Here is a 26,242-nt window from a genome sequence, read left to right as displayed (position 1 = left end):
AAGTCCAGTAGACTCATTACTAAAACAAACTTTAATTATCCTCTGACAGTGTCAAAATAATTTGAAAATCATTGGCAGCAGACAGAACAATGGCAATAGAATATAAAAATGTACCAAATAAAGTGGCAGCTGGGTGGATATTTATGTACAATTGTGTTGTATGCCAAATAGCTCAAAAAGACTGGTCCTCTGCTGCAGTGTCACAAATAAAAGGATGCGTATCTTGACCAAACAATCAGAAGGTGAAGTTGAAGAGAAAACTCGTCAAACACTGTTTTTGAATGGAAGCAGAACATTTTATTCACTATGGTGGCACAGCAAAATAAATCCCTCCTGTAGATCCAGATTGTATAACAGCAAGCAGGCCATGAGCTGTCAGTTTGTAAATATGAACATCGTCGATAGGAAATATTTCTTTCATTGAGAAACATGTGTTTGTTTTGACAGAATTACCTCATCAGCATCTCTCGAGTCAGGCTCAAGAATGTGGATCAAATTTTTTACCAAATGAGAATGTTATGGCTTGAAGGCAGCACAAAAAACCCGCAGGTGTCAGAGGTGCCTCCAGTCATTCACAGCTCATCTGTCTAAAATCACAGTGAGGGTTTTGCAACATTAATGAGTCCAACCCATGTAAATAAATCCAGGAACAGTAATAACATGACTTAAACTAATGATAAAAAAAAAAAACAACAGTACTTCATGTGAGTAAAATAAAAACTGATTTAAAGAAGGGCCTCTGCTGACTCTTCACTCAGTCACCTCTCATCACTGTCAACATCGACAGGTTGGCGTAGGGGTACGACTGTGCTGCTTCCAGGACAACAGACCTCACAATTCAGAGGTTTATAAAAGTTGATTTGTATGTTTTCATGACCGCCACCACTGAAGCTGTTCCCTCATCCCCTGGTTAAGTTCCCACTGGTCAATGCTGCTCTACTGTACATGTTTTATCATGAACACATATACAAAGCTGACCCCCCCCCCCCGCCCACCCACCCACACACACTCACTCACTCACACCAACTTGCTCCCATGCTCTTTTTGTTAGACAATATATCCAAATCAAAGACTGGGGAGGCCTCCCCTCCTGTTCATATCTCCCCGGACTCTCGCTCTTCGGAGCTGGAACGCCGGTCTCGCTCCAACGACAGGGATCTTTCTCGTTCCTTGACCTTGGTTGTGTCCGGTGAGATGGACCTCCGCCTGTCTTCCCAGTCGCCTTGCTCTGGCTTGTCCTCACGCCATCCCTCTCCTGGGCCCTCTCTCAACCTGTCCTGGGACACCGAGCGCTCTCTGTCCTGGGTGTGCGATGATCTGTCTCCAGAGGATCTGTGGGGGAAAAAAGGTAAGTACAAACGGCAGAAGAATAAGGACTTGAGGTGCTTAATACAAATTTGAGATTTGTCTTATAGTTGATAGCTTTATTACAGTTATAGTAGTTTAGCATAGTTCTATATTTAATTATTGGACGGTAGTCCATAGCTACTGAGTTAAAGCCAAACTGGTAATCTTAAAATTAATAATCACATCCATTTAAAAAACTCAGACCTGAGCTATAATTGTTTTTTAGTCGATTTATCTTCTCGTTTAATTTGGAACTAATTTCACTGTAGAGAACAGAGTAAAATGATCACAATTTCTAATATATTTTGAAGATGACATTATTTTTATTAAGGAAATGATGTGCACTGGTAGAAGTATATCAATAATTTCTGGTTAATTATTAATATGTATAAGACATTATAAATGGTTTTAATAATTACAGGCACCACCCTGGTGTCAGGAACCCATAACCAAATTGTAATTACAGTCTCATATTGGTTTTCGCCCATAGGTCAATATCTGAAGGATATCAACACTTGTGAAGGTTTGAATCTGAGAAGTGACGACCACATCCAGCTCTTAACAAGTATGCTCAAATGATAATATTGACTACTGAAAGAAAACTACAGCAATATGTTCCTTAGTGAAACATTTGAGTACAGTTACTCATTTGCAACAGAAATCACAGAGAGGGTTCCTGTAGTAACAGCAGCTCACTGGGCAAAAACAGCAAGGGGCGGAGAAGGTCTTCCCTTTATTACTCTTAACTTGCAAAAAAACGTGTTTGTTTTAAAATCTGCGATTGAGTTTTAATATTTTTTAAGGTGAGAAAGGAACCATTTAAATGTCAAATATGTGGTCAGTTTATCATCTCAGCAGCTCGCTGCTCCATTCCTTTGATTAGCAGTTGATCAAAATGCACCACCGGCTTTGTTGTCTGTAGTGTTTTGACATATGAGAAAATTTGATTTGGAAAAATTAATTTGGGTCTCCGAGTGAAAATATAAGGTTTGTTGCTGCTGGTTGTAAAAATGAAGCTGAATACATAAATAATTGATGCTCATTATTACAAGCCATCTTAGTGTGCCCGTCATTCAGGATGTACGTGAGAACATATTGTGTGCGTGGCACTAAAACTCATCAATTAATTTCCTCTGTGGAAGCAGAACATGTTACTCCAGCCTTCAGACAAACCCACAGGTTAAACTGGACCAACAAAACACTTTTGAAGCAAAAGTAAACGAGGTTTACTTTCCTTACAGTAATCCTAATGAGGCTATATGCAGGTTTCAGTGACGAATAAAAGCCTCACCTCTTCCTTTTGTGTCTGTGAGAGTGGGAGCGTGAGCGATGTCTGTCTTTGTGTCGATGTTTCCGCTCTCTCTCTCGCTCTCTCTCCCTCTCTCGATCCCTATCACCACCACCACCACCACCACCACCACCACCACCTCCACCACCTCCTCCTCCTCCACCTCCTCCACCACCACCTTCTTCTCTGGAATGAGAGGAGCGGTGGCGTCTTGAGCGATGGGAAGATGAACTGCCACCATCCCTAGATAAATGATTAAAGAGTTTTTCAGATTTGAGTGAAAAAACAAAAACAGGTATGTTTCACTGCTATAAGCAACAGATTATCAGATAAAGGCTTCATGCTGGAAAAGACACAGTAGCCACAGCGATTTAATACTTGGCTCTACGTTATACTTCTTTTTCCAATAACACTATGGCCACACATTAACCAATTTTCAACAGAGGAAGCTCATTATTCTGAACATAGCAGCAGAATCATAAAACTACTTCATATTATAGTGTATTGTGAATAAGATCACACATGGCACACAACTAGCCAAACATCGCTCTAAATCCCCATACATCTGTAAAACCATTACAAGCCAACCAATAACAATGGAATTTGTACAAATGCTTAATTTATGCTGAGTTTTAAGCACACTTAATATACAGATTGAGCATCGTGTTACACCATGAGTCTGTGAAATATCATTCATATGTTTCTGACCCAGACAAACTTATGTAGGCAGACATACCTGTAACGCTCTGCACTTCTAGATCTTGACCTGAAACAGAAACAGAAATCAGAACATTTCAGTTTCCAGATGACACCAAACCTGTTCAGAGTACATGGTGGAAGAAAGAGAAAAACGTTCTTACTTCTTGCGCTCCCTCTCCTTTTCTCGTTCTTTTTCCCACTCTTTCTCTCTTTCTTTCTCCCGCTCTACCTCCCACTGTCGCTCTTTTTCATCTTCTCGCTCACGTTCCTCTCGTCTTTTCATTCGCAGTCTTTCTTGCTTCTCTACTACTGCTTTCTGGATACAAAAAGATAGTAAAAGAGTAAATAGATGGATACACTTGTCACAGGTCTTTACTGATCAGAATTGGTTAGTTCCAGGGCATCTCTTACCCTTAGCTTTTCTAGCTTCTCCCGAATTTCAATGAAGCCAATGTGCAGTTTGCCACCAAAGTGGTCGGCCAGACGACGATCATTGTCGTGGAGACCCAGGTAGGCAGAGCACACCTCGCACACACGTAGTTTTTGTTGTTGAAAACTGGATGCAGGCATTGAGTTTCTGTACACGTCCTGTAGGAGCAAAGGTTTTAGCACAATGAGTATATAACAAACAATTTAAACTTGTATTTCATGATGCAAAGCTACGTTATTATGAATAATACACTCATCATTAACTCCAAAATAGAAGTTAGTCATTTTCAAATCTAAAGATATAAATGTGTGTCTGACTCATCAGGGATGTACAGTAAAGTTATTAATACATGTAACATATTTTAGAGAAACTTAAAACCTCCGTTCTGTCAGGCAACACATAATTAAAAGTATTCCAACACAATAAACATGTCACAACAAAGCAGTTATACAATTTCTGACCTCTGCTTCTTTCTTTAAGGCCCGGGTCTTCTCCACTTTTTCCAGCAGCTGCTGGGCTTCATCTACGTTCCCCTCACTCCCGAGCTGCTCTGCCCGGGCGAGCAGCTTCCCGATCTCCTCGTTCAGCTCATGGACACGTTCAGCCTTTTCACGGCAGGGGAAATAGAGACAAAATAATTAGCTTCAAGATGTAAAGATTCATCTTTTCAGAGATTCTTGATAACCAGTTGGCAGGGTTTTCTCTGCGATTAGAAGACATAGGACCTAAGCAGTTTTGAGCAGCACTTAATCCGAATGAACAGAACTAAAATATGTTGAGAGCTCTCAACTGCTCTGGAGAGACAGGATCCTGTATTGACATCAACACAAGACTTTCTTCTTGAAAAGTCTTATAACTAACTCTGCCATCGGAAGTTCTTCACCTTTGCAGCCACTTCAGCACTGATCTCATCCTGTGTCTCAGCTAGTCTTTTCTTGGCCAGCTCGGTCCTGCGGTCACAGTCTGCAATAAAAGACTGAAGGTGTTCAGCAGCCTGAAAGAGAACAAACAGAATACAAGGATTTTTGTAAGTGAGAAAATAATATATACTATGGCTTATTGTAGAGAAATATTAACTGTGTAAAACAATACTTTACTAGACACAAAGATATTAATATTCACAGCCAAACAAACTTCCATATTACTTTCTACAGTTCTTAATGTGTCATATATTGTTGAAACAGACTGCTATATAATGCATTTATCTACTGTGCTCACAAACATCTGCCCAGTTTTCCACCGGTCTCTCAAGCATCCTTAAAATCAAAACTCCAGCATAGTCCAAACTCTGACACCCTTAGAAAAGACTGAAGCACAATCACAAAGCTGTCACTTTTAAGTTAAATCCTTATTCAAGTCAAGCATTTTTTTGTCATATAGCTAAATATGTTCAGAATTTTCTTCACAGAAGGCTTTACAATTTGTATTGCATATGACAACACTGATCTTTAGAATTCAGATTTGCACAAGAAAAACTCCAGAAAAACTAGTCTGATGTGACCTGCCTCATATCATTGAGTCCCAGTCAGCTGCTGAGGCAGGAATCACCAGTTCATCAGGACAGTTGTTAGCATGTATGTAATGGATGTCCTCCCACATCAGGGGTTACATCCCTGAGACAGCTTTGCTTGAAGTGACTGTACTGAGTGGTACTCACATCAAGTTCAAAGAAGTACTCCTGCTCCTTGGAGGCAATCTCGTAGTCTGCTCTGAGGGCCAGGTCGTGGACTTTTATACACTCCCCCAGGTCCATTCTCTGCATGAATTAAACAGACGTCAGTGTGTTATGTTTCATTACTTCATTTCACTCATCTTGAAATCTAGTGTGCTAACAAATGTAAAACTTCATTCTCGTTCAAAGGGATTTCAAATGACATCACATCAGAGACAGCAAATGTGACATTGAGTTAGAGTACAAACAAAGTATAGAGAAAGTAGCACAGTTTTGTATTGATCTTGTACTCTTTGATTCTACAATTTAATTTGCCCAGTTGCTGAAGCCCTATTTTAGTTTAAGTTAGTTTACAATTCAATTCTTAGCCATCAAAGTCTGGATTAAGTCTATGACCAAGAGTTCAATCAACATGTTTGAACCATTCCTAATGAAACTGCATTGGAGCTATCTGTCCTTTTTGCTTTAAGAGCTTTTTGATTTCAATTTGAGGTGAAAGGTGTGGATGTAATTGAACATTAACTGACTTTGCTGTGTGGTCATGAAATCACGAGATTGAATCCAACACTTATTAATTACACTTATATATATATTTTAGGTCTGATGTGCTGAAGGAGCCACAAAACCAATGTTATTACTGTATTTCTACTTAATGACTGTATGATACATGATAATTCCCTGTGTGTAAATGCACGTGTGTGTGTGTGTGTGTAAACATGATACTCACGGTGCCTGACAGGATATCGTGAGGACAGGAATCCAAAAGATGACTTTTGCAGACCCGCTCATCACTGAATTTGATTCTCTGCCGCATGGTGTCCCCTGTAAAAATGAAAAACACACGAGTAAGAAGGTGTAATCTCGACTTCAGTCCACCAGTCTCCTGATTAAACAACAACAACCACATGCTAAACCACTTTGCTAACATTTATACAGTGAATGGGTCAAACATCTGTAGCAACTACCTATAAAGCTATACGAATTTAGCTAAAATAAAAATGGTGGAATGGTGCCACGAAGAAACAAGCACATTGCCCATGACAAAGTAAAACGCTAAAAAGTTGGCAGGATGGGGTTGACAGATATTGCTAACAGCTAAACTTGCCATGTAAACTCAAAGACAACAGGTAGCTAAGCGGCTAGCTGTCCTCATGTGAGCTAGCTCGGTTGGTCCTGCATGCCTCCCTGACACTGTGTGGCAGCCTGGTTAGCTAGCCTTAGCTAGCGTTAGCAACAACTCACAATTACTGCCCCTAGCTTCAACCAGAAGCCGACCTCAACCACCCAGCTCACCGTCTCTCCCCGTCCCCATGAGCTGGTCGAGCATCGCCCGCATCTGTGCCTGGGCCGACATGTTGGTCTGGGTGTTCAGCTGCTAACTGTTCGAGTCGCTCCTCGCCAGCTGAGGTCTTCACACATGCAGCCTCCTCGACTGCAGGCCTCGGCCGCGGCTCCTCCACCACCACCACCACCGCCGCCGTGGACAACTTTTCCCTCACGGAGGACCAAACCCAGAGTCCCGCTGAGCTGGCCGGCTGGTCGTGGGTCTCTTCAGTACAACTCTGCGGTTATTACACCACTTCAGCGGCGGCTAGCTGTGACTTTGTGACGGTGGACGTCTCCGGGTCGGTGGAGCAAGTCTGTTTGAAAACTGCCGGAGTCCGCCAGGCGAGTGGAGGCAGCGGTGACTGGGTGTCGACACAGCGGAAGGTTGGCGGCCTGAATTCACATGGAAACAAGTCTCCGACCCCGTGGTAACATGTTCTGGGACTGTGGGTGAATCCAGTCACTTAGTTGACAAGTTTATTCTGCGTCCTTTCTTCCGTCTTTCGACTTCCCCTCCGTGCGCGTCCCCGCGGAGCGCGCTCAACCCCCTACGCCTCGAGGAAGTGCTGCAGTCAGCCTCGCGCGCCCGTTCGTGTGGTGACGCTTCACTATTTAAAAAGACAATACAATACAAATACTTCTACATATTCGGTGATCATGCATCACCTATTCGGAACTCCCACTATTTATTAGAAATAAAGCATATGTCGAAAAATACAAATAAATAAAAACATTTTGATTTTCTTTTTTTTTATTGTAATCTACTGTAAAAAACATGGCGGATTCTCCTGATGTAAATATAAAGTGCCCATTCTAGGGTAAAGAAAACAACAATTTGTACAATTGAAATGAAACACAGTAGTAATGTAATAGTATTATTGTATTTTTTTTCACCTAAGTCTTACACACTGAACCTCTAAAAGCCAAAGTACACAGAAACAAATATTGACATCATTGTCCTCAACTACTCCATTCCACTAAAACTGATCATTGTTGACATATTGTTTGGGAATAAACCATGAAGTAACAGGCAGTTCAGAAATGATTTGAACTTTTACATTTCATGCATTTAACCCAATCAAAGTTATTCCCCATCAATTACTTCTATGAGAGACGTTTTGAACAGATTTAAGCTAAATATTGAGAATGTAATGTGATGTTTGTAATTTGGAGAGGGTACATCTAATTTATTAATTTGCATTGTGCCCAGTCCCACTTATTTTGATTGTGGATAAGTTTGTCTTTAGGATAATGTGTACAAATGTGCAGATTGTTGCATTTGATGGGATTTTAAGTGAATATTGTCTTCACACTATAAATGAGTTGTTCACTCTGGTTAAATTTGTACACACATCTAAATGGACTTTCAATATTTAAATGTATATAATGTATTTAATCATATCATTACTGGACAGTCCTGACTTGTTAAAAATGGCTTATTTTTCCACTTTCTAAGTTGTCATTACGTGGTATTTTATAAAATTTGCACTTCACTAACACAAATATCTATAACTATATAGCAGGGTTTAATTGATCAATTATTTTTTTAATCCTAATTATTTATTAAAGTTGTTTATTTTACGTCACGCCCACAATAAATAACCTCAGCCCCTCCCTCTCTGTCATACACTGGTAGAAATGGCGACCACTGTACTGCGGCAGCCGCTGCGGCTCTTCACCCGAACTGTGGCCTTACTGGGCCGAAACAGCGGCTCCAAATCATCGACCATATCCAGGACCACTTCGATCCGAACCGCAGTGTCGACGTCCTCAGGAGCCATCCTACCCAAACCGGACAAAGTGAGTGTTTCTGCCTCAGTTACCGACGAGAAAAACCGACCAGAAATTAGTCACCGGCAGGGCGGGGTGTAGCGCAGAACTGACAGCAGCCGCGGCCAATAGGAAGGCTGGAGACGCGCTTGGTTCCTCAGGGCGACCAATGAGACGCATGTTTACACGTGCGAAAGGGCTCTTTCCGGAAGTAATTGCCACATATTTTTACGTTTCAATTTAAATCCTTGAAATAAGTAAGTTTATTAATGTAGTCAGTCGAAATAATTATTAGAAGAGTGAATGACTGCTTTGTTTGACGAGTTGTAACTTGGCGTATGTGTGTGTGTGTGTGTGTGTGTGTGTGTGTGTGTGTGTGTGTGTGTGTGTGTGTGTGTGTGTGTGTGTGTGTGTGTGTGTGTTTAAAAAAATGTCATCAGCTATTTAAACAACCCTACATACATTTAAAATGAACATTTTTGATTCAATGGAAAATCCACATTAGCCTCAAATTTACTTTACTTTACTTTTTTCTCAGTCAATTCACCATAATAAGAACTAAACAGAAGAATCCACCTCAAGGCCAAAAGGAGAAAAATGACTTTACTCATAACCTACCGGGAGCCACAGGGCAAAAAAGATGATATGATGCTATGTCTCAAAACTAGCTCTGGTTAACCCAATGGATATCATTTATCAGTAATATGCACCAAGATAATGAAGGTCTTAAGATAGATGTTGACAGGGGCCCTCGACAGATGCAGGACTTATCTTAAAGCCTCAGATATGTCAATAGTAATAGTAATAAGAATAATCTTGTTTTAATCAGCACCTTTCAACGTACCCAAGGCTGCTTTACAGAGCTAGCGAAAAATACAACAAACCAAGGACAGAAAGTAAAAGTAGAAATACCAGCTGGGGATGACGAAACTAGCCCTTGTGACCAGGTGAGTTTAGATGGTTTTCTAAAAGTGCTCAGAGATGGGGCGTGGCCGTTCTCTGTCAGGAGAGAGTCCCAGAGGGTGGGGTCTGCCACACTGAATGGCCTCACCTTAAAGGTATTCACACTGATACAGGAGATGGTGAGCAGACCCAGTGTAGGGGAGGAGGGGGTCAGACTTAGACTTGGGGGTGGGCAAGGCCATAGAGGTGAGAAGGAGGATTTTGTTTATGATGTGAGGATGGATTAGGGTGGGGGTGATGTGCTGCCAGGGCGTGGTTCAGCTGCTATGTCCACTGGATCCAGCTGTGTTGCAGTTACGTGAAACAAGCCATCAGCCCTTTAGGCAAAGAAACATTTCTCTACATTGCTGTGGTTACGTCAAAGATGCAGCTCTTATGTTTAGCTTTGAGGGAAACAGTTGCCATGATCTTAAATCTGGACAGAACTCTTCTACAGCAAACTGAAGTTGGAGCTAATTTATGGTTGGGGAAAGTACAGACAGTTCATGGACCACAATTCAAGTTAATCTTCAATGTTGATGTCACATTTCCTTCCTCGTGTTTTCCAGACACCATTTGGTCTTTTCCGCATGACAGTAGTGGTGGTGCCTTTCCTGTACGTGGGAACTCTCATCAGCAAGAACTTTGCCGCTCTCTTGGAGGAACACGACATCTTTGTCCCTGAGGACGATGATGACGATGACTGAGCTACCTTCAGAGAATAAATGGTAAAGTCCGAGTGTGCACTAGCCACACCTTATTTAAACTTTAAACACTGTTGCTAGGACATTTCTTGTGGACAATCTTATCTGTTTTCACAGGATGTAGTATCATGTTTGCAGTGATGACATGTTATTTTTGTCATTTACATCCACAGGGTGCTTTGCAATACTGACTGAAAGCATACCAGCCACACCAAGGAAGATGGAGAAGATGGAGCATTGTGACTCTAAACACCTCCCTCTGCCTCCACCCATCTCCCATATCACTCCTGTGCTACATATCTTGTTTGCATTAAAATGATTTTAGAAAATTCATATCATGTGAGGCTATAAAACTACTAGTTGAGCTCTCACTCTTGTTTGCATGTTTCTGTCTGTCAACTCAATAAACAGAGTCGATTACATGTGGAAAACACTTGTTTAATCTTTACAGTCTTACGCATGGTGTTGCAAGTACACAGTTCTTTGCCACAATTCTTATTCTGACTCGTTTAAGCCAGATCCACTCGTAACACACATTATTGTAATTTAAAGATGTCGTTAGATTAGTTATTGGCTTGCTTGGATTTTTCCAGATAAAGTAAATACACATCTGTCCTCATTGGTCAGGTCTGTCTTGCTCCTTCCTGAAGTGCAGCGTTGGCCAGTCTCAAGTGTTCGTTGAGCGCGCCCATCTCCAGCTGGCTGCGACCCCTCGTGTCACTCAGCTCTACGTAGGCCTCCTTATAATGCTCATAAGCTGCTCCTTTTTCCTAGAGTCAAGGTTGAGACAAATAAGGCAGCCACATCATGACCAGGCAGGAAGGTCGGTTTGAATCAGACGTTTTAAAGTATAATATAAGGTAGAAGTGTATTTTTATTATGCAAGAGGTCAGTTTGGAAAACGCACCTTGTTGAGAGACAGCACTTCATTCTGCAGACAGCTGATTTCTTTCTTAAGATACTGCACCTCGTTTTCTTTTGCTCTCAGCAGCATCTGAAGGACATAAAAAGAAACCTCTTACTATCACCAGATGAATACATTTGGGACTGCAACTATTATTTTGAAAATTCAGTGGTGAATTTTTGATCAATTAACATTCAACATTAAGGTAAAAGAGTTCAGCACATGAACAACCAAGTGAAACCAGGCTACTGTAAATACAGAGAATGAAGCAGAGAAAAGGGAGATTTAAAATCAACAGAAACAAACAGCATTAACAATATTGTTATTCTAAAATGTGATACTTAATTCAAACAGTAGGTGGCACTATCTGCTGCACCAGACTGATCACCCACAGATGCTCATCACATATCAGAAACACAGAAAGGTGTGACAGTAGCTGCAGGGAGCAATTACTGGTGATAAAAGGCAAAACAGTTAAAGTGCTGTGATCAGTTTTGTTAATGTGGCTTCAAAATCCCTCAGCACATACGTCAAATGTTGCTTTGCTTCCCCATGACGACAGCAATGTCAACATTTGTCCTTCATGTGCAGGTTCATATTTCAGGTGCAATAAAAGAAACTGACTTCAGCTGCAAGCGGTTCAAAAGTAGCACTTACTTTCACTTGCGTTGACATTGTAAAGGTTCTAATTTGGTCACAAACATAAAATTTGATTACTATCAGTCAGTACCTCCACATCTGACGCAGCGCTGCCAAGAGACACAGTGTCCGACCTCTGCCCTGTGATGAAGTAACGCATGCGGCTGATCTCTTCTGCTAGTTTGGCCTTAAGTTCCTGAAAATTAAAGAATATTTAGCTGAAGAAATGGTGTGAACTTGCATGCTTAGTAATGGTGTACCTTATGTTTAGTTTTGTTTATTTAAGGATCCCTATTAGAAGCACATGAGTGTGCCTCTAGTCTTCCTGGGGTCCTGAACATACAAATACAATACAGACATACTATATAGACGGTGCAGGCAAACTTAAATATAAAAAGATCTTAAAGAAACAAACCAAGGAGTTTGTTGGTTTGTGAGCAAGATTAAAAGACATTATGGATTCCTACGAAACTTGGTGGAAGAAAGTAATATGGGTCAGGAAGGAGCCTAAAATTTTTGTGGGATCGACATTTCTTTAACCTTTTCTCCATCATTGTTAGACAGGCGTCTTTGACATTTTCACTGATTTCCCGGAGAATAATTCCTGGATTTTGATGGGAAAAATCTGACATGTTTAGGGAACTGATGTGTGAGTGTTTGAAATTTGGTGCAGTGAGTTCAAGGGGACTGTTGGGCTTGGTGGAGGTATGTGCTCTACTGACCCTGTAAGAAGAAAATCTGAATCTCATGGTGATTACATTAGTCTATAAAGTGGGATTTTGTCATATTAACACAGAATGAAATCAGACTTGTATTGCACATTAACCTGGTTCTCTCTGCGAAGCTGCTCCAGCTCTCTCTCCTTGCGGCCGAGCTCGGTCTCTTGGCTCTTGCTACTCAGCTCAGTGCGGTTCAGCTCCAAGCACTTCTGAGAGTAACGTTCTGACAGCACATCTAACTCACTGTGGAAGACTTCTGCCTGGGGCCTGACACACACACAAACAAACAAGTCATGGAGCAAATTATAATGCGCCAAAATTTCCATGCAAAGGGTCACGGTCGAGTGCAAAACCTCTGAGGCCTGCAGCGAGAGGCTGTTAGATGAACATCACTCTCTGTGCCTGTAATAAACTTACATGTGGCCCCTGTATGACGTGTCCACGTGAGCGGCCCCTGCAGATGACCTCCTGGCTTTGTCCACCTCCTCTCTGTGAGCTGCTCTCAGAACCTCCATAGCTTTGAGTAACAGTTGGAGAATTAATTAGTATCAGAATTGTCCACAGGGTGGAAAATTATCTTTGGCTTCACTATACAGCTTTAAAAATAACACAAAGGCAGTTAGATGAGGAAAGATATCAAGAAGATAGCATCAATAAACAATTATTATTTATTAAGACAAACATAAATACAAAAAAATCTGTGTTTGTAGTGCAGGTTTTAAGGTTGGAAAGAAATTATCAATGGAAATATGGTTGACCCCATGGTACAATGATAATTTTCTCTTACAGGAATTCAAAACACTAATCATTAGAAAACAATTAAGCTGGCATACGATTTTTTTTATCAAACTAATGTTTCCAAGGCCAATAATGAACCTTGAAGCTCAGATATACGACGGTTTAAACATAAACTTCATCCTTAACCTAACATGATTTGTGTCAAACTCTACCTCCTGAGCTTCTTTTACCTTTAGCAGCCGCCTGGCTCTCCTCCTGCAGCATCTTGTCTCTCTGCTGCTCCAGCTCCATCATCTCCCTCCTGTGTTTCTCCTGCAGCTCCTGCAGAGCTTTCCGATGGGCAATTTCCATGGCTTCCAGGCTGGCCCTACAGGGGGCCCCAGGGCCACAGGGGCTGTCCACCTCTATCCCCATGGCTGCACGCTCTTTCTTGATGCTCTCCACTTGCTTTTGCAGGGAGAGAGCCTGGGAGAGAGATTTGAAGAGTGGAGGAACAAGATTTCGATGTGTCACTGCTTTATAATATCATTACAATTATTTTCTTTGCATGGAACTATAACTTCTTCTTACCTCCTTCTGAAGAGCTTCAGCTGTATTAGTTTGAATGGTTTGGACACCATTTAAAGATGAGGGAGCTTCCTTTGAGCTTTTTAAATCTGCCTGTGAACCAGTGGCAGAGTGTTTGGCCTCCTCAAGGCTCGACTCATGAGTCTGGGTGGTAACTGGAGACTGTGGTGCCTGGGGGGGGCTTGACTGAGAAGCCTGGGCTCCAATGAGAGACTGCGGACTCATGTCCCTAAATGATAGCGTTTCGAATTCGACCCACTTCCTGTTGACCTCTGAGTCCATGGTTTCGATAACAGGCACAGGCACACTCCCCTTCTTCAGCTCCATGGACTCCCACCTGCAACCCATCTCACTGAAGGGGACCCCCTCCTCAAACCACCTGTTCCTCTCCTCCAATCTCTTCGCCTGCTCGCGGTCCCAGCCCTCCCCTTCTCCTCTGTGACTGGCCAGAGATAAGTCTGAGTGCAGATGCCCGTCTACACTCTGGTGGCGGCGGTTGTACTCGGCCTGATGGGAGTTTGCAGCTGTGGTAGAAGTGGAAGTGGTTGGTTCATAACCAGAGTCCTTGCAGGTGAAGCGAGAAAGAGGTTGGCATGACGACGGTCTCCGAGAGCTGGGGTTCTCTTTCTCACTGCCGGTGTCTGATTGGCTGTGGTGAGAATGAGGGAGAGACCAGCAGGGTAGAGTTACACATCAGAGGAAAGATGATAGAGGGGGTTCACTACACACAGACCACCCAGCCCCACTGTCTGCATTTCTTCACACCGCTCAGGAATTTTCACGTCTGATGAAGATACACATTCAAAGAACTAGAGTCAGGAGTTTTGTATGTTTATCTTCTCAGGCTTCCCCCTGTTTGACATTCTGACTTCATAAAATATGACTTTTAATTAACTAACTGCAGAAGCCAGGCTTTTAAATGAACAATGTTAACGGAGGGTCTTTTTCTAAGTATTATTCATTCTCTGTATGAGGCGATCACCGCTATTGCCTGCGTACTGTTTACATGATTGGATATTGGCACATTGCATAATGTTTTGTCTTTTATCAAATCCATTCACTGTATTTTTCCTTTGAGTCATTTTCAGACATGACCTGCGGAGGATCTCCGGTCCGGACTTTCTCCGCAATTTGCGTTTCAAACATGAGCAACGCAGCAGGAGGTTCAACAACAACTGATGCAGAATGTAAAGTATTATTTCCGCTGCTGAGATCATGTGTTGACGCATCAGCATCAAATTTTATCACCACAAACTTTAGACATCTTCGACGGTGTTCTCTTCATGCGTGCTTCTTCATACGGAAATATGACAGTCCAATGACATGCAGATTGGGGTTATAGGTTTTTTGGAGACTCTATATTGGCCATAGGTGTAATAGTGAGAGTAAATGGTTGTTTGTCTCTGAATGTTGGCCCTGTGACACGCTGGCTACCTGACCAGGGTGTACCCCACCTCTTAGATGGGATGGGCTCCAGCCTCCCTGAGACCCTCAAAGGATAAGCACTATAGATAATGGATGGGTATATGATAAAACAACATAACACTCACGATGGCCATTTAGCTACACTACATACTTTTTCTTGTTATATTTGAGATTGTCAGTGCCGTATTTCTACGGAATTCTTCCTTCACCACTTCCTCCAGGATAAAGTCGGACTCACTGCGTGTTGTTCTGGATAGCCTGCTTTAGTAACTTCACCCAGTTCCGCCGTATTCTGGAGGTCACAGCAGAGAGAGTGAACACTGCTCTCTTTGTCTGGAGGAGATCAAAAGACAGAGCAAGACACACACACACACACACACACACACACACACACACACACACACACACACACACACACACACACACACACACACACACACACACACACACACAGTGTTAAACAGGAAGTTTGATGTGGAAATAGGGGGGGGTTTAGGTGTCAGACGGGCCATCTGTCACTGCACAACACGATGAGCACAAGTACAGTAGATGAACACGTACTTGTATTTGGAGTCCGTAGTTGATCTGTACGTCACAATCGGACGCGTTCACACAGGACGTCAGGTCGATCTCTCCATCCAGATCATCCAACTGCAGCACAATGAGAAGAGCTCAAATTCAGGCATGTAACATCAAACCGCAACAAACAAACAAGAAGAAGAATGAAAGGAAACAGATGACAGGGTCCAACTAATGATGAAAATATCCTAGATAAAAACATTTCACATCATGTCAAAGGAAATTAATTGCTGGAGATTCAAATATAGGATGTTTTCTGACAAAGTACTCATCGGGTCAAACCTCCTCAGCCTCCGAGTCTCTGTAGAACCTCAGCGAAGTATGACCCAGAACAAACCAGTGTTTCCTCCACTAAGCAAGAAACAGTAAATGTAAATTAAACTGTGAAGTCAAACACAAATATATTGTAATGAATATTTTCAGGTGTGTGGATATTGGTTGATTCTGTCTGTCTGTGTGTGTGACATTGTGGTTACAAAATCAGTTATCATTGAAAAACCACACTATCCTTACTTTGTATGAAATAAAATAATAATAAAAAAAGTTACAAAACATCTTATTTACCTTCCCCTGTTCATCCAGTCTGGACATCCACCCCTTCAAGGAACAACGTTCTGCAGTTAAAGTATCAAGAACAAGCTCTTTAAAGCTCCTGTAGCAGTTAGAGTGTGAAACAACAGGAAGCCAAACTGTCAGTGGCAGATGAGTGTGTCTTCGTGAGAAAACGACAGGCTTGTGAAGCATGCGTAGAGAGGAGGGCAAAATATCAAAGCATGAAAAGAGGGAAATGTGCTGCAGAGCGTGTGTAGATAGAAAGAGGAAGAGTTGTAGTGTTTGTAAAGCGTGATACATGAGGTAAAAGGGAAGAGGAAGAGGAAAACATTGTTTGACTGACTTAAAGGCAAACAGCTGCTGTTGCAGTATTTAGAACAGAAGATACTCACCATGCATCACATCGTGTCCAGTACATGTTATGTTGGGGAAGGGAAAAAATGGAGAGATTGAGACATATGACGTGAAAAGACAGAGGAAGTCACCACAGTGACATCACAAATATTACTTCCACGAAGGAGGTTATGTTTCCACCCCTGTCTGTTTTTGTTTGTTAGCAGGATAACACAAACACTACAGGAGAAATTGTCATGAAACTTGGTGGAAAGATGTGATATGGGTCAGGAAAAAAACCATTACATTTTGCTGCAGATTGGGGTGCAAATCCTTTTATAACTTTCTTTAACATTACGAGAGGCTGTTCTTTCACTGATTTCACAGGGAATAATTCATGGGAAAAAAGTTTTATATTATAAAATTTTGAATGTTTTTGTGATCATATATCCCTTTGTGTTTGCTGACTCAGAAGTTTCAGACTCCAGGATACACTGGCTCGAACCATCCTAGAAACTAATTATAAAGATGATGAATCATATGAACATGCTGGCCTGAAACATAGAGAGAGCATTGGTGAATGTATTTGTACTGCAGGGCGCTTCTGTGAGAGCACCTGATGTAAAACAGCTGAAATAAACATAGAGGAGCCACTTTAGAATGAATCCATGTAATGACCCAGTTTCCTGTGAACACTGTGATTGATACACATGCAGGGAATCATGGGAGCGTGCTCACCTGTGTTTGCAGGTGTTCAGGAGAAGCTTCCTCCCTCGGTTTTGAAGATCTGTGTTTTCCACTCTGATGACCTGAACTCTTTGGCAGAACAAACAGGCAAGATTAAGGATTTTGTTTGTATTTCAGCACGTATTCTTTTGCGAAAATTATTTCATCGCACCTGTGTATGAAGAGATGCTGCGGACGGCCTCCGAGATGACCGTCCGTTCTCGGAGTCCCGACATTTCTCTCGTCTGTCTCTCCCTCTCTCCCTGACTCGGCCCCTCTCATCCGGCTCAAGCCTTGAACTGTAGACGTCTGTTTCATCTTGGTCCCTTCAGGTCCACATTAGGGTGTAAAGGAAAGACACATTTTTCTTTCTTGCTATGCTATTATTTCACTTTTCTTCCAACTGCCAAGGTATTTAAAGACACACCTACACTAGGAATGCAGAATAAATGAACAGATTTCTGTTATGGTTGTACATGAATATATGCTGTACAGTACCATGATACCATGCAGCACCAGGTGGTATATTACGAACCTGTATGACCTGATACTGGGGTCTCTACATGGGCTGGGACTCTGGTTCCTCCTCCTTAGTCCTGGAATTTCTTCTTCTGACTCCAGCTGGATCTTTGGAACATCAGCCAGAACTATGTAGTCGTCTATGGTCATCCCCACCTGCGATACAGAAGTGGAATTTGTTAAAAGCAGCTGTTTGAGTGTTGTGAAGAGTTGAAAATGTGAAAAATGTGAAGTTTGTACATTGTAACTATTAACTGTGGTTTAAGTAGCGTACAAAGTCAAATAAGGGACAATAATATTTCATCCGTGAAATGAGGTTCATTGATACTTTCACAGCCTGCAGCTGTATATAACATTTTGTGTGCCAAAATTGTGTATCTGAATGTCTAAAACAAACAAAAAAAAGACCACAAATTAAAAATTGTAAATGCGTAACAAAAGCTTTGGAGCTGTAGAAATATCTTGTGACTGTGTGAAAAGGTTTTGTGCACACAGATGACAGACACACAAATATCTTATTTGTGCATCTGATACTGAAGCTACGAACTACAAGCATGAATTTTAATCCTGAGTTATATCCTCAATGTAATAACTAATATAGTTATTTTTAAACTTAACTAGCCTCGCCTGAAACTGTTCAGAACCCCCGTATCACACTTTGAAAAACTGACAATCTGATATAATAATGCCATAAATAACATTTTCTTATTTCTCTCTTCTAAATGACCCATTCAAAGCTTGAACTAATTGGTTAGAGTTTCTTTGAAAATTTCCTTCATTTGTTTCATTTTTTCGAGAAACAACATTTTTGTATGGCATGGAATTCATACAAAAAATGCATTTCCTCTCGGTGAATAGTGTTTCTGTGTTGGGGTGGGTAGAGATGGTACTAATGAAAACATGGTGGAACAATAAGAAACATTTTGTGTTTGAATGCTGAATCAATATTTTTTAAACGAGGATATTGAGAGGAAGAGTCGACAGTCATGTTAGCAGCTCTATGAGGCTGATCTTTGAGCTTAAGGCTCTAAAGTTGAGGGTGATGAGTCTGACATCAGATGTGTAAATAAGGGAAAGTCTGCAATCAATCCAACGGTTTTTAGTTGTCAAGCAACAAACTGATAAAAACACTACAGAATTCTCACCTCCTCAGTTTCTATTGCTTCTTTCTTGGGTTCAGAGATCAGCAAGACCTCCATGCCTCGTCTCATGTTGCTCCTGCTCCTGTCGGTGCTGACCTTATTGTTCCCCTCACTGCCCTTATCAGTTTCAGTGATTGCATCATGGGACCCTGAACTGCCGAGCACCTGAAAGTCTGCACCTCGTCTCAACGTAGAGGAGCCATGTGATGGAGGGAGGCTGAGTAAGGAGTGTGCGGACCCCTGCCACGAGCCCTGAGAGGGACTCTGTCTGCTATCTCTGGAGTGGGCCTCCCTCCGCGGCGTGGGGCTGTGCGTACCATACATGTTCCTGGTTGGCGATACTTCCCGGCTATTACGAGTGCGAGTGTTGGCCGAGCTGTTCATGCTTGTTCTGGTTCTCGGAGAGGCTTGAGATGCTTCGTAGGAGTTCTGCTGAATGGCAGAGGAGCCACGGCGGGAGATAAACTCCAGGTTCCTGTAGAGTTTCTCAGAGTCCAAACTGTGCTTGACTGAAGCTCTGGATGGACTCCTCGACTCTCGGCTGCCTCCCCTCGGACCCTCATAGTCACCGTTCTGTAAGTGGAAGGAGTCTGTGCTCCTGTGAGAAGGGGGAGCCCTTGGGGGGGAGCCGGTCCGAGAGGCAATGGACCGTCTCCTGCGAGATGGACTGGACCTGCCTGATGGATGCCGAGAAGGAGCATGAGATGGAAGCTGAGATGAGGCGTGTGAGCGAGCCTGACTCCTACAGAGGGAGCTCCCTCTCTGAGGTCCCACAGGAGATTCTGGTAACTTGTAGCGGTCAGGACTCACAGAGCTGTGACGGGTTGGCGAGTTTCTCTCTGAGTCAGTTCCCCGTCTGAAGTTGGAGTGGTACGTGTACCTCTGTGGGGATTCGCTTCTCCAAATTTCCTGAATGTACGTGTCTGTGTTCCTCCTTTGGGAGGGCACGCCAAGGTTGACATTCCTGTAGGGGACGCAGGCCTTGGGCTCACACGTGTAGTTGCTGGGGAGGGGGTGTCCCCGCTCGTAGTAACGATACGGCCTTTTGTTGACTTCCTCCATCTGCCGCTCACCATCGCCTTTTCTGTCGGGAGAGAAGTAGCCACTCTCTTGTTCCCTGAATCCTCTGGACTCTGAAAATCATACAAGCCTGAGGTCATTGACAAAAATATACAATATACATGGAGACATCATGGAGCACATCACTTTGCATTGCTTATATGCACAATAAAAGATAACACAGAAGTTGCCTATTCTCTAAGCTCAGAACTAAAATGGTCCTCAGTTAGTTCTTTGATTGACCTGATGGCCGACGGGACTGGTCTCTGCCCCTCCTCTCGTCCATCCAGGTACCTTCAGCTGCTCTGTGGGGAGAAGGGTCCAGCCGGGTCATATCTCTCTGGGCCACACGGTGCCTCTCTGAGCTGAGGGATCTGCTCCTCTCGGGACAGTCCCACTGATTTGGAGAGCTGGAGGAGGTCGTGCACAGTCATGACAGAAGTGTAGATGAAGAAGTTTGAGAAGATTTCAAATATGAAATATTGACACTGGGCAGTCACTCGGCTGAAAACCTTCTGGTTGTGGGTAAAACTAAAATCGTGGGCACCACTTTTATCACTACATTTTGATTCACCTTAAACAGACCATAGACTGAAATATAAAGATAGATAACGCTTCCTCCCAATTTCCAGAAATGAAACTAAAATATAAACATTTGGAGACTGCACAGTAATGATCGGGGATGGAGCTGCGATATCGAAATCTTGTCGATTCACAGTCTCGACCAATCACACGTCAGACTCCGCTGTAAATCATGACGTTTCAACCCATTTTTTTGTCGTATCAAACAACTAATTAAATCCAAGCTTACTGGGGATTTATGACCTATACTGCAGCCAGCCACCAGGTGGTGATTGAGACACTTTGGCTTCAATTTTGAGGATCACCCATATCGTCCATCTTTATAAACAGTGCATGCAACAGACAGACAACAAAAACTAACAATGTAAATGAAAATGAAATGCGTCACTTCCACTTTCGGCTTCTCAGCCCTTAAGAGTTACTAAAAAGAATTGTAGTGTAATGTAATGTCAATATAATTACAAACATAAGGATATTTTATATGCAACAATATGGTAACCATTCCTTCAATTGGTCATCACCATTATGATCAATAAGAGAGCTTCATCAACAAATTCCTTGCTCTGAGCTACAGTAGGTCTTTCTCATTGCATGTGGTCATTGATTGTCCATTGCTGGTGTAAGGATATTGATTAGTGCAGCTCCAAACCCATTTTTTAAAATGTAGAATCATCTAAATTAAATCCTTAATGTAAAGCAGCTCTTTCACAAGCCGTACAGGCGTAAGTTTCTGTATGAGTGTGTTATTTTAGGGTACGTGTGCGGTTACAGCTGTTTTTTGAAAATCAGGCTACTGGATAGTCACCTGGATTGTATGTCAGTGACACAGATATTAAGTTCCCACTCAGGACTCAGACTGTGGACAAGACTCCACTCGTACGTCCATCCACCGCTGACATCATCGCTACTGGCACTTGTCTCCTCGGATGGGGCGCGATCATCATCATTTGTATCCTGGTGTGGAGTGAAAAAGACACAACAACAGCAAATTTGAAGCATTTGGTCAAACTGGTGTTTTAACAAGGGAACGTGTCAGAAGATAAAATGTGTAGTTGTTGAATCATTTAATTAGACTGTTACAGGAAATTGGATATTTCTTTTGATCTTTACCACTGTTATCACATAATGATTTTAAAATAAAGCTCCAACAGAGTCGCTTCCGCCTCATTATGACCCTGACAAAAGCTGAACACAGCATCTATCTGATTGGTCTTTCATCACACACATTTTTACAGAACAAACAACACAAATAAACTCACACTTTCATTGCACACACTAATAAATAGCCACAACATCCCAAGTCTAAGACGTATTTTACTTACGGTGACGTCTCACTGTTCTCAGTCAAATCTGCTGTCAGGGTTTTCAGTGGCTACGCTCCTTCTGTCCTTCCTTCTCCTCACCAAGCCAATGTATTTAGACTGCACAGGACGTAACTCAAGCTAGTCCCTGGTCATGCTCATCATTATTTCATTGCTCTAGTGCTTTTGCGTTACCAGAACCGCCCACTCTTCTTCTTCCTCGTCTTCATCTTTTCTTGCTCTAGTCATATGTCACATTTACAGAAAACTGTACGACTCATTTTAGGTTTTGATGGCTACAGGTTTCAAGAATTTAAACTGTTGTTCCATGTTTTCAGCCGACAGCAAATTCTGTATTACATAATTAGGTTGATAAAAATAGCTTCCTTGACTTTATTCTGCTGTGTACTTGACCATAAGTGGGCCAGTGTTGTGTGAGTTGACATGTTTGTATGCGTCATATGGGCGGCATATCAGATTACAACTCAGTCCCCAGGGAATGTAAGGAGTTTTCATTAATTAATGATACAGAATCAAATGCCACCTTGTCCTTCCCCCACATACACAGTGTTTCAGTTGGTGATTGTGTTATAAATTGACGTCATCACAGTGTGCAAGTTGTGGATCAGTTTTATGACACCTGTCATACTGAATGACAGCAAGTCATTAAAAAGCACTTCAACTCGATCCTGTTGTTAAAGAGATACTGTAACTTAAATGCGTGTTTTAAGCGGTAAACTAAATTAAATGACTGTTCTTTGATTAAATACATTAATGCCAGTTTTAATATCACAATTATTACCACATTTATTTTAAAATAAACTGCATTTATGGGTTGATAATGGCTCATAATGCCACCTACTGTTTCAAACCTTATTGGACCTTGCAGGACCCATAATTGACCTTTGACCTCCAAGTTCTAATCAGGCCGTGTTTGAGTCCAAGGGAATGTTCGTGCCAGATGTAATGAAATTCTCTGCGTGTATTCCTGATAAATTACATTCACAAGAACACAAGGTCACCATGAACTTGATCTTTGACCACCAAAATCAAATCAAATCAGTTAATGAGTCTAAGTGAACGTTTGTACCAAATTTGAAGAAATCCCCTCATGGTGTTCTTCAGGTAAAGTGTTCACAAGGAAAAATGTGCTTTGTGAGGTCACAACAAATTTAACATTTGACTGCAAATCCAATCAATTCCTGCAGTTCCAAATTGAGTCCAACTGCAAGTTTGTACCAAATTCTCCTTCAAAGCACTTTTGAGATAAACAAGAATAAGACGGAAAACTAAAACATAATGCTACTGGCTGTTGCCTGTTCAGAGACATAAATATACTGTTTGAAAATAACAACGCAACATAAATCTTAGCTTTGTGTCACATGTTTAACTTTGTTTCTGAGTACGGGATTCACTAATGACAAGGGGACACAACAGTTGTTCCTGCTAACAATGACTGTTCTCTCCAACTTTCCCAGTGATTAACTTCATCATGAGTGTTTTTCCACCAGCCGTCCTTTGGGCAGCAGTAATGACCACATTAGTCTGCTACAGCACAATGAGTTGAAGAAGACTCCGCAGCAGGAATCTATCAAAAGTGACTCCATTAAAGATTCTTGTTTTACAAGATTAACAGTTACCTTTCTCACTGCAATTGAAGAACTGCACAAAGTTGCATTCGAGAGTTTTACTCTGGGACCTTCTAGAGAAATTTTCCACACAGAGAATGAGACAGTCCCAAACAGGCTAATATACACTTAAGATATACATTTTATTATACATGCCTAAAACATTAAAAGATAGTTAGAGGGGGAAATTTCCATCATCTCCTGGAGATTGTGTTTTTGTCAATCAGATATTTAGTTACAGCTACAACTGATGAAGTCTGCTATATAGTTAGTTTCACGTTTTTGGACAGAAATGATAGGCTGTTTATTTTCTCTAAGGTATTTATGCCTGAACTTATTTTAGCTCTAGAGTACTAGTTGATTTCTGGGTGTCTTGGGACATAATGAAACAGTCATGCTCCGTGAAGCACGAAGGACCTAAACACAGACTAACAAAAACTGGGTTGGTGAAGGAGCTTTTTAAATAAATGGAGAAAAAAAAGAAAACCGGCTATGCATGAGTAGATAGATGAATAAAGAGAGAGGTAGAAAGGCACAGGCAGAAATAATCCAATAAAAAAAACAGGTAATCCGACAACAGGAAGCAAGAACAAAGGTCAGTGCACAGGATCTCTTGGGAACAGAAACAGATAATCTGCCAAAAGCACTAGTGAAGATGGCAGGTATGTACACTGACTGAGGTGATGAGAAAACTAGGAACATGGCTGTGTCTCAATTCAGGGACTGCATCCTTCAGAGGACCCAGTCCAAGCAGCTGAACGAGTCTACTTATTGCATCACCAGCTTTTCCCAACCTTGCGGCCGCCACCTGACAACAGAGCTACGGATGAAAAAGCTCTTTGGATGATTCAAAATGTTGAAAAGGTGTTTTATAAACATGTGGTAAGGTTAGCTGTTTGTTTGAGTACATGAAATAAAAAAGTTTTTTGCCGCCATTACCTCTTTGAAAAACAGTTTGTCACAGAAGCGCAATGAATCATGGGATATGTCGGGCCAGGAAGGATCCACCCATTGGAGGCTCCATTGCTTGGGGGCGGAAGGACAAATTTGTTGACACGAATTTGGAGGAGCCTTCGAAATTGGACATTTTTGGACAGTGGTATTCAAATGCAGCCTCCAAAGAATGCAGCCCCTGAATTGGGTCAATAGATGCCCCAACAAGCTCCTTGGAGTTTAGCTGGTCAGGCCTAAAAGATTTCCCCTCTCAAGTGAGTTGTTTCTTTTATTTCTTTTATTTTATTCACTTTTGTACATGGGGAAATCTGTATATAGTCTTTGGAGCATTATTATGTGAAATTCTGGAAAATGTTTAAATACATGACAGAGATCTTGAGGTGATTCATGTACGTACCGACTCGTGTGGACTTTCCTGTTGTGGAGCAGCGGCGGCCGCAGCCTTGCTGCTGAGATGCATATGATCTGGTCGCAGGCAGGAGCTGCAGCGGGAGGGGTCAAAGGTGTTCGGCTGGAACTGACGGCAGTAATGGTCCTCAGCAGGGGGCGCCATATTGATCCCGCTGACTCCTTCCTGTCATTTGTCGCGTCTAGTTGGATGTTCTCAGGCAGGTTGGCACTAAAAGAGCTATTGATTTTAATTGAGACTCTGTGGTGTTATTTCCCAGGAGGCTCTTGGTGGGATATAGACACGGTTCATTAGCAAAATATGAGTAACAATTAACAAAACAATAAAATGATTCGTTATGAGGAGGCTCTAAAGGATTAAACGTTAACTCTTTAGATTTTAATTGCATGTAAGCAGAATAATAGCCCTTCAAACTTAAACAAAACAACTTTTGATCATAAACAGTTTTCAATGTCATGTAATATAATACAATGTAACAATGTCATATCTCTTTAAAAGGGTTTGCGTGAACAGATACTCGACTGAAACACACCCCACTATGGTTGGGATAGCTTTACACCACAGAGCAGAAAATTGTGACGGTGCCAATAAGCAGAGGGAATCCTCCAGTGTTATATCTGACAAATACCACTTGCAGAAATATGACAATATTGACAATGACAACATACTCTACCTTATGAATGTGATCCGGAGCCAAAAGGTGAAACAGTGTAGTAAGTTTTATCTCCAAGAAAAGATCCTTCCCTGAAAGCTCAGTGGCCACGGAGGCGACGGAGGCTGATGGTCTTTTGTCAAATAAAACAAACCTTCATGGATCCAATATGTTGACTGTGTCCTATCGGATATCATCATCTTTAGAAAGTGGAACGAGGCGCTGACTCCTCTTGGCAGATGTCTCATGGACAGTGCTGCACAGATGGTTAGTCTGACGGTGCAGCCACAAAGAGGCCAGAGTTACAATGTGTTGGTACGGAATAAAAAGTGAAAAAGAAAACATTATAAAAATGCTAATGCCGTAAAGAAAGTTGCAGTTTATAGTAATCTATAATAAAACGTGCAATAAAGGTGGTCATATTAATCTAACAATCTTTTTCAAATCAATCTTTTTTTCTCTTTGTATACTGCATCTGTACCCTGATCATCAACATTATCCACCTTTATTTTTGAACTCCAGAGTAAAACACAGAGTTCATACAGAAAGATGAACCAGGTGCCTTGTTGGTAGCATCAGTCAGGATATTGGTAACATTGAAGTTTAATAAGTCTAAAAGGATAATAACAGGGAAAA

At 41.8% G+C, this 26,242-nt stretch overlaps 3 protein-coding genes across 3 annotated transcripts; 1 reads left to right on the top strand and 2 right to left on the bottom strand.

Moving 5' to 3' along the window:
- Positions 1–274: 274 nt before the first annotated feature.
- zgc:158803 (LUC7 domain-containing protein) lies at positions 275–7,321 on the bottom strand. Its single transcript, XM_035178803.2, has 11 exons — positions 6,730–7,321; positions 6,164–6,258; positions 5,422–5,520; positions 4,648–4,758; positions 4,226–4,369; positions 3,746–3,922; positions 3,496–3,650; positions 3,372–3,401; positions 2,808–2,878; positions 2,639–2,729; positions 275–1,332 (listed from the first exon to the last, which is right to left on the bottom strand). Exons 1-11 carry the CDS (start codon positions 6,788–6,790, stop codon positions 1,095–1,097), a joined length of 1,272 nt encoding a protein of 423 aa, XP_035034694.1. The 5' UTR covers positions 6,791–7,321; the 3' UTR covers positions 275–1,094.
- A 1,056-nt stretch (positions 7,322–8,377) lies between these two features.
- Positions 8,378–10,609, top strand: smdt1b (single-pass membrane protein with aspartate-rich tail 1b). The gene is made up of 3 exons (XM_035146180.2): positions 8,378–8,562; positions 10,044–10,202; positions 10,352–10,609. Exons 1-2 carry the CDS (start codon positions 8,401–8,403, stop codon positions 10,179–10,181), a joined length of 300 nt encoding a protein of 99 aa, XP_035002071.2. The 5' UTR covers positions 8,378–8,400; the 3' UTR covers positions 10,182–10,202; positions 10,352–10,609.
- LOC118100775 (TRIO and F-actin-binding protein) lies at positions 10,596–25,098 on the bottom strand. Its single transcript, XM_035146156.2, has 18 exons — positions 24,943–25,098; positions 21,468–21,616; positions 20,324–20,490; positions 19,025–20,154; positions 17,896–18,035; positions 17,533–17,686; positions 17,373–17,450; positions 16,314–16,346; positions 16,032–16,100; positions 15,732–15,821; positions 15,409–15,503; positions 13,749–14,394; positions 13,409–13,643; positions 12,858–12,957; positions 12,548–12,707; positions 11,813–11,917; positions 11,086–11,172; positions 10,596–10,948 (listed from the first exon to the last, which is right to left on the bottom strand). Exons 1-18 carry the CDS (start codon positions 25,096–25,098, stop codon positions 10,802–10,804), a joined length of 3,741 nt encoding a protein of 1,246 aa, XP_035002047.2. The 3' UTR covers positions 10,596–10,801.
- Between the last annotated feature and the right edge of the window lie 1,144 nt (positions 25,099–26,242).

Source organism: Hippoglossus stenolepis, chromosome 2 (genome assembly GCF_022539355.2).
Source record: "Hippoglossus stenolepis isolate QCI-W04-F060 chromosome 2, HSTE1.2, whole genome shotgun sequence".
NCBI lineage: Eukaryota > Metazoa > Chordata > Actinopteri > Pleuronectiformes > Pleuronectidae > Hippoglossus > Hippoglossus stenolepis.
Note: the sequence above shows the minus strand (reverse complement) of the source record. Positions and strands in the feature narration are given on the sequence as shown.